Genomic DNA, 7,715 nt, shown 5'->3' on the forward strand with positions numbered 1-7,715 from the left:
ATTTTGTTTGCATAATAAATGCTGCTGCCTGCCAGCTGCAATCACTAATAAAACATTGTTTTATTATATAATTTTTTTTTTTTCTATATCGTCATAAATATCGTTATCGCAAATATTCTTGAAATATCGTGATATAATTTTGAGGCTATATCGCCCACCCCTACTGGAGAAGTTGATGCTAGTTGCCGAAATTCAGAGCCAGTCTGCAGATTTGAGTTGACAGATTCCATAGAAAATTGTGTAGTGTATGATGGTCACAGACTCAGATTTTTTTTTTAGCTTCAGACTTATGATTCCATCCAGTCGGAGGATATCAAACATGTTTGACATTTTCAGCCGATTTTAGAACTCCTGTTGCTTTCATTTGTCACGCGTCTCCTAGCAACAAGGTGCACATTTCTGCGCAAGTTTGTTGTGATCGGAACAACTTGAAAATCTGGTAGTGTGTGATCCTCAGTCGTTTAGTGTATGATGGCCAGTTTTCCTTTGTCACTGTTTACCAAGTCGGTAAGTGTATGATGTAGGGCTGGGCGATATGGGCAAAAATTCATATCTGTATTTTTTGGCCGATTTGCAATATATGATATATATCTCAGTATTTTTGTTTTTGTAATATTTCACATACAACCCAATGTTGTCCAACAAAACAATACATAATAAAGGCTCTGGAAGTGAATGTAACCATGTAAGCCCATATGATGTGCAAAAAAGGGTTAAAACCACATTTCATTCTAACATGATAACATTGCAATCTAAAAACAAAAATAATGCTTTTAAAGCAGAAGTCAAATTTACTAAACTAAAAATGAAAATAAATAAAAACAAAAGCACAGATTTGTATTAGGCTATTTTGACCCCATTACAGTCACTTTACAGTTAGTGCTATCATATAAATACACTTACTTGTAGGTTTAAAATTCTACATATGTCACATTTATTGTCCATCTACAAATATTTCAGCAAAATGTATATTTTAGTCAGAGTTATTGCGCAACTATTTCATTGAGCTCCATCTGTTTGGCGCGCGCAGCGGCGCTCATTCTAAATGAAGTCTGTGAAGTTTAGCTTAGAATCGCAAAGCAAAAGGCTCATGCACTTCTGACAGCAAAATGGAAATATTTCTATGACTTTCTGATATTTATTGATGGAGAATATACCTGTGAAATGTAAGTTATGCATTAAGGAAAACAGCACATCTCAAACACATTAAACAGCGCGTTTCTGTAAGCGGCACACGCAGCCTTTCTGTCAGAGACGCTTTAAACTGAAACTATAAACTATCTTATGAGTTTTTTTTAAGCCCTTAATATAAAGCTTGTCACATGTTTAGAACAAACTGGATTATGCACTTTCTCCGCAGCAGCTCAGTCTGTGTCCTCCGTTATATTTTTCAGATGCGCTCGTATCAAACTACTGTATATCGATATAAACAGTATTGCTTCATTATATCGCATATAAAGAATATATTGATATATCGTACAAACTCGATATACCGCCCAGCCCTAGTATGATGCCTAGTGTTTTAAACATCTTTTCAGATTTTAAAAGTCATGTAGTGCCTTTAGTCATCCCACCAGATTCGACAGACTCTTGTCACTATTTGGGTAGTTTCTGTGAATGAGAAAAGGAAATAGATGATTGTAGGTGAAATGAGTCAGTGAGGGTCTGTAGGTGAACCCACTGAATAATCTCTTGACATTTGAAGAACGTGGAGGGGAAAAAATGTCAAGCGCCACACTGAATAATTTGTAATTTTAAGGTAAAAGCGGTAAAAAAAAATTTTTTTAGGGTTTTTATTCTAGGTTTGAAATCAATATTAAGTTAACATCACTTGGATGTGATTAGATTTGCACTGGATTTGAACACATTTCAGGAGTTTTGTCAATATCAATCATTGCAAGTTATGGCCATTACAACTGCCAGATTCGTCAGTGCAGTGTTGCAAGTATGTTTTTGCATGGTGATGCTGACAGAGCAATGGGGCTTTCAATCAGTGTTTTTTTTTTTTTTATTCATTTATTTTGTGTGTGCGCACAAAAGTGTATGACACTATGCCTCCACAGGCTGCAATCACGGTATGTGACATTAGAAACTGCAGCTTGATCCCACACAGTATTGCCTGGTTTGGATTTGATTGCTTGTGTAAGCAATATTTATCAGTACCCAAACCTGTCTTACTGCTAGTTTCAATAAAAAAGGGCATGCTAGTTATTAAGAAGTTGAGCAGTCTTATTATACAGTCTGGTTTTGAGCTGTAATGTGCTTGCTTAAAATCCCAGAGAGAAAAAAATGTAGGCTCTTTGTCTGCACATAAAGGAACCTCTTGCTTCATCATTTGGGATTTGAGTGAATGTTTAAGGGAACGTGTGTTAAGAACAGGTGGCTTACCTCCTTAAGACAGAGAGACCTGTCAAGTACCTCCTTGTAAATAAATTTGCCCTGGTTGGGTATTTTTTTTAATGGTAATTGCATATAAGAACACACAAAGACAACTGTGAAATGCTTGGATTACTGCAAATGTTTTTTAAGCAGGTTTTGTTGTTGTACTCTGGAATGTGAGAATACATCTGTTGACTTCATTTAGCCTCATTAGAGACAGGCTGCTTGCAAACTATGTTGATGTTAGTGTGTCATATTCCCAAATCTTTGGTACACTGACATGCACTTATGCCCCCCAAGTGTAGCCTAATTATTTTTATGGACACAAAGTTTTAATGAGTCTAATGTTAATGTCATAATATAACATTTACAAAGCAAGTATTGAATAACTGAATTACGAATTGCCATAAAATTCAGAAACATATCATCTTAATACATTACATGTTAAGTAACTTATCCTTTTATAAGTAGAAAGTTTTAATATTTTACTTGGTGTCTGGTTATTGCTAACACTTATAATAACTTCATCAGTTTTTCACAAAACCGTTATAATGCTTCATTATGTTATAGATCAGTACTTTGTGAATATTGAATATATGAATATTGTATAGAATAATCAACATAAATATTTGAATGCATTTTGTCTTATGGTCTGTGATCTGCATTATAATGCATTAAAGTTTGTTAGTTACTAGTGAAAGTAGCACAATATATCAATATATTATGTTGAGCCTATAAACTACTTTTTCCCGCTTTTTCATATTGATTGGAGTATGCTGTAATTTCCAAGTTTGACTAAGGGTTTGTTCATAAATATTAATTACGTGTACACCTTGTTTGAAAAGAATATGCTCTTAAGTGTGTGCTAATCAAATGAGAATAGATGAAGTCTACTGTTATAAGGGCATGGTTCATGAATTTTAATGAAGCTACTTGATTGAATGCTCCTGGAAGGTTAAACATTCAAGTCTGCATGACATAATTAATGTTCACGCACTATATTCTATTTGTTCCATCAAAGCATACATAAAGGACACATTTTTGGTTTTAAAAACACGTAGAAAGGTAAACTTGTTTTTAAAAAGTAAATTGTACGAAGTAAACTATTTTTAACTCGACATTCCTTCTCTAATGGTGTGAGATGCTGATTTAAAAAAACAAAACAAAAAAAAACATTGATTGAGACATTACAGAACAGCCAGAGACATCTGTGCATGTTTACATTGACCAACAAGTGAAGAAGCACAGGCAGAATACAGAAACATCCTGTGTGAAAACCTTTAAACAGTAAGCCATTGTGAACATAATTTAAGGTTAGATATATAGGAAGGAGGTTGTACTGTAATGTTAAATCTCACTTACACCAGAGCGGCAAAATAATTTTTCACGTTCACTCACAAATGCGAATGAAATGCTTGACTGTAGAGTCCTGTAATAGACCATTCACTATAGCATTCACACAAATAATGGCCTGCTGTTTTGAAATTTTTCAAGTTTTTGTTCTTTTTTTTTTATCTCTCTGTAGGTTGTCCTTTTACAAATGCAGAAAAATAATTAAACAAAGACAAGTTAAATTGTGCTGAGGAACTGGTTCCTTTAAAACTTTTTTTCTGTCTCCATTCAGTTTTCAGGTTTTTTTTCTGTATTGATTTAGATTAAATTACTTTTTCATTCTCTCTTTGAAGATGCCATTATATTTGCATTTATGCATTCAGCATATGCTTATCCAAAGTGATTTGCAGTCTATTCAAGGTATTTATTCTATCAGATGTGTTGTCCTTGGGAATCAAACCCATGACCTTGATGTTGAGCAATAGACTTTACTGACATTAATTCTTTCTTTGTTCTCCTCTCTTTATCTGTGAAGATATTTTTTTTTATACAGTGTGAATAATTTATTTAATGTGAATTGCAAAGTATGACTCCCCATTAACGTCCAAACGAGTTTTGTACATCTAGATCTACAGTGAGTATCCTCATAGCAAATCAACCCTGTATGATTCCACCAAATCAGCTTATCTTCATAAAATAGCATGGCTTTTTACTAAGATACATTCATATGTGATATGATCTGAAAGTGTAACTACATTTTTAACATCACGTGTGGTATGGAAGACTCTCTTGAGCTCTTTCTCTTTGGTGTGTGAGGAAGAAAGAGTGCTCTCAGCTTAGGGATGGTGACTTTTTGCAGCCCTAGTTTGGCCAATAGTTTGTATTTTTTTTATTTGACTTGCCAACATTTTTACTAGCTTCACCACAAAAGAATGTGTTTTTTTTTTTTTAATATATGAATATTCATGTTTTTCATTTAAAAATACTTTTTACATTATTAAACTGAAAAAGATGGAAATTATAGAGCTGTGATGTAACTACATGACTAAACACGTTTATGAACTCAGGAATGGTTTGTAGTTTTCAACACATACTGATGATTTCAAGGCATTTTTGTGATTTCAATAAATCCTTCTGTGTGAACCTGCTAGGTAAAAGTTCTGCAAATTCTGCTGATGTGTCAAAAAGGCAAGAGACGTGTATTTATATTAATAAATAGACTTGCTGTAACTAGCCTGAAAGTCTTTGTGGAGCCCTGTCTTCCACTGGCTGTCAATTTATTCAGAAAAAATAGTGCTTGTTGTTACTTGGGCCGCATATTGCCTACGTATGACTGTTTGGTATAGTGGTAATCTGTTATTGTCCCATGTTGTTGTCAAGTAATTTCATAATGCTTTTACTCCTGTTTTGTCAGTGCACAGCTGCCCTGCTGGATCGACGCTGAGTTTGGTGGTCATCCCATGTCCAATGACAGAACACATCCTCTGAGAATTCCATACTCATTACCTGAGGTGTTTGGGCCGAGAAAACACACTCGGCATGACTTGGTGCGACTGAGTGACTCCGTGTACTTGCTGTTGAAACATTTGAGAGTGTTGCATGTTGTTTTTCTTTTATTTTTCGCTGCTTGTTTCCTTCAGAGCCACGTTTGCTTCTGTTTAGGTACGGTGTCTCGGTATTTTAGCCCTCTCTGTCTGTTTCTCTCTCTGTCCTTTTCTGTTCTTCTCTCTGGTGTTCCTGTTTTGTAGTGCGTGTCCTAGCAGAGCCTCTCGGCCCATCTGGCTTTGTTTCAGACTGAATGAGCGCAGTGTGGACTAAGGCAGGCTGGCGGATAAACAGCAGGATCTGCAACAAGCAGTCACAGCTCGCTCTCCCACTTATGCTCTCTCTCCGTCTCGTTCTCTTTCTCCCTTGCAGCACTCCACAGGAGGGAGAAAAGCGTGATGAGCTTGTCTGTTTACTGGCCTCTTCCTCTCTGTTGAGTAGCATGCATGTTTTATTACACTGCCATCAAAAGCACAAAACAAGCATTTGTGTGCAAGAATTAGCCACTCCTCTGAGAAAATTCACCACCGTTTTTGTGTCCCTCTGCTCTGCGTGCGTAATTTAGACACTGCAGGTTTTTCATTTCCCTTTTCGTCTGTTTTGGTATTTAAGCCAATGCCGACTCATGCACTGCTCATAGTAATTTGGTAATATGATTGTATTCTGTGCCCCACATGGATATCGTTTTGGAAGGAGTTCTGCTTCTTAGTCTGGACCATCACCAAACACAAGCAGAAATTCCAGCTGGCAGACGGATGAGATGAGAGATGCTATTAGCCAATGACAAGATATTGTCTCAGTCCCTCTTGGCGGAATAAACTGCTCAACCTCTGTTGCATTGCAAATGAAGAGAAGCACTCATAACATGCTCGACTGTTTAAAGTGCCCTTATTATGCCATTTCGAATATTGCCTTTCATGCAGTGTGTAATGTAGCTGTATGTAAATGTAAACGATCTGCAAAGCCGAAAGTGCGCGATAAATAAAGTCATTGTCTCCCAAATGAAAGAATCTACTCTGAACAGCATAAATTTGAATCCCACTTCCGTGACGGCTACACATCACAGTGTAATACATTTGCATAATGCCCACCTATGTTCTACGTTGGCCGGCTGCGAACTTGAACTTGACCGCCCTCAAACACCGTAGCGTGTTTGTGTTTAACATGTAGAGAAGACGCCGAGTCCTGTGCTATGAAAGTAAATTTGTTTATTTTCACATCCAAAAATCCGACTGCTTCTCTAATCTCAGGGAGACAACTCGCAATTCACAAAATGCTTGCTCTTGAAAAATGGCTCAGTACCCAGTTTTTTTGGACCAGCTGCCTCCACTGAATCACAACCTGTATGTAAGACAAATAATAGATGTTTATATTTTCTATCGAGTGTTCAAATTACAGAACGATTATAGATTTTGTTGGTACGATTATTGTCTGAGGAATAATCACGGTTTAACGATTATTACTATTATTATGCATTTATTCATTTCACAACATTACTAGTGTATAAAATCACATGAACACTCTAGATTTTAAAGTGTTATTTATTGCTGCCTTTTGAAACAGAAACAACACAGTAACCAATAATAGGCCCACAGCACAAAATAATAATAATAAAGACAAACAAAAGTCCATCTCTCCAATTGGAATTAAAAAGGTGACCTCTGCTCTGTAAACATCCTTCTTTTGAAAATAACTAATTAAAAAGTATTTAGTGTTTTCACTTTGTACATTCTTTATTTCTTTTGGACCTGAGGTAGAGAACTTGGAAATATGGTGAAAAAAAAATCTTGTTGGTTTTTGACATGAATAAAACAGGGATAATAAATACCAATGTTAACGAAGCATTATTAATAGGGGTGTGACGAGACACTTATCCCACGAGACGAGATACGAGACTGGGTTCATGAGAACGAGATGAGATTAGATTTTTTGACTTTTTTGACTTTTTTTCCTCAATGATGAAATATATAGGGGAAAATTGTCTTTTATTCAACTGAAAAACACTAAATACACTAAATGCGGTGCATTTTGGAATCAACGTGTACTTTATGAAATTAAACATCTATTTTAATACATTTTATGCAGTAATAAACAATATGTAAACACTGCAAAATGTTTTGCCACAAACTCAACTGACAGGCAAGTAATTGCACAAAAATTATAAATAGTATAAATAAAAATAAATAATAAACAACACAAACATCCCTTTAAAGTGGAAGTGAAGCAGTCAGTCAAGTTTACATTATTTAGTAAACTGATTTCCACTTTAATAAAAAATATATATAATAAACACAATTAATGTATCCATTTAAAAGAATAAAGCAGTGGTTCCCAAACTGGGGGGTGCAAGGCTGAGTGATAGTTAGGGCCTAAATAGGTTCCTAAATTCCGTTAAAATTTTTCTGGATTCCATTTTTTCTGTTTTAATTTTTCTCGACTCCTTTTTAATAGTTAAATTA

General features: G+C 35.4%; 2 protein-coding genes across 2 annotated transcripts in view; both read left to right on the forward strand.

The window, feature by feature from the left end:
- The window catches only part of LOC107696866 (bifunctional heparan sulfate N-deacetylase/N-sulfotransferase 2-like), a 133,724-nt gene that overhangs the window by 14,443 nt on the left and 111,566 nt on the right, over positions 1–7,715 (forward strand). The window lies entirely within an intron of this gene.
- The window catches only part of LOC107696865 (regulating synaptic membrane exocytosis protein 1-like), a 99,177-nt gene continuing 96,502 nt past the window's right edge, over positions 5,041–7,715 (forward strand). The window contains exons 1-2 of the mRNA XM_016497401.1: positions 5,041–5,051; positions 5,126–5,268. Coding sequence (XP_016352887.1) covers positions 5,041–5,051; positions 5,126–5,268 — 154 coding nt within the window. The remainder of the gene's footprint in view (positions 5,052–5,125; positions 5,269–7,715) is intronic.

The sequence above is a fragment of the Sinocyclocheilus anshuiensis genome, unplaced genomic scaffold (assembly GCF_001515605.1).
Source record: "Sinocyclocheilus anshuiensis isolate Anshui unplaced genomic scaffold, SAMN03320099.WGS_v1.1 scaffold1224, whole genome shotgun sequence".
NCBI classification, from domain to species: Eukaryota; Metazoa; Chordata; class Actinopteri; order Cypriniformes; family Cyprinidae; genus Sinocyclocheilus; species Sinocyclocheilus anshuiensis.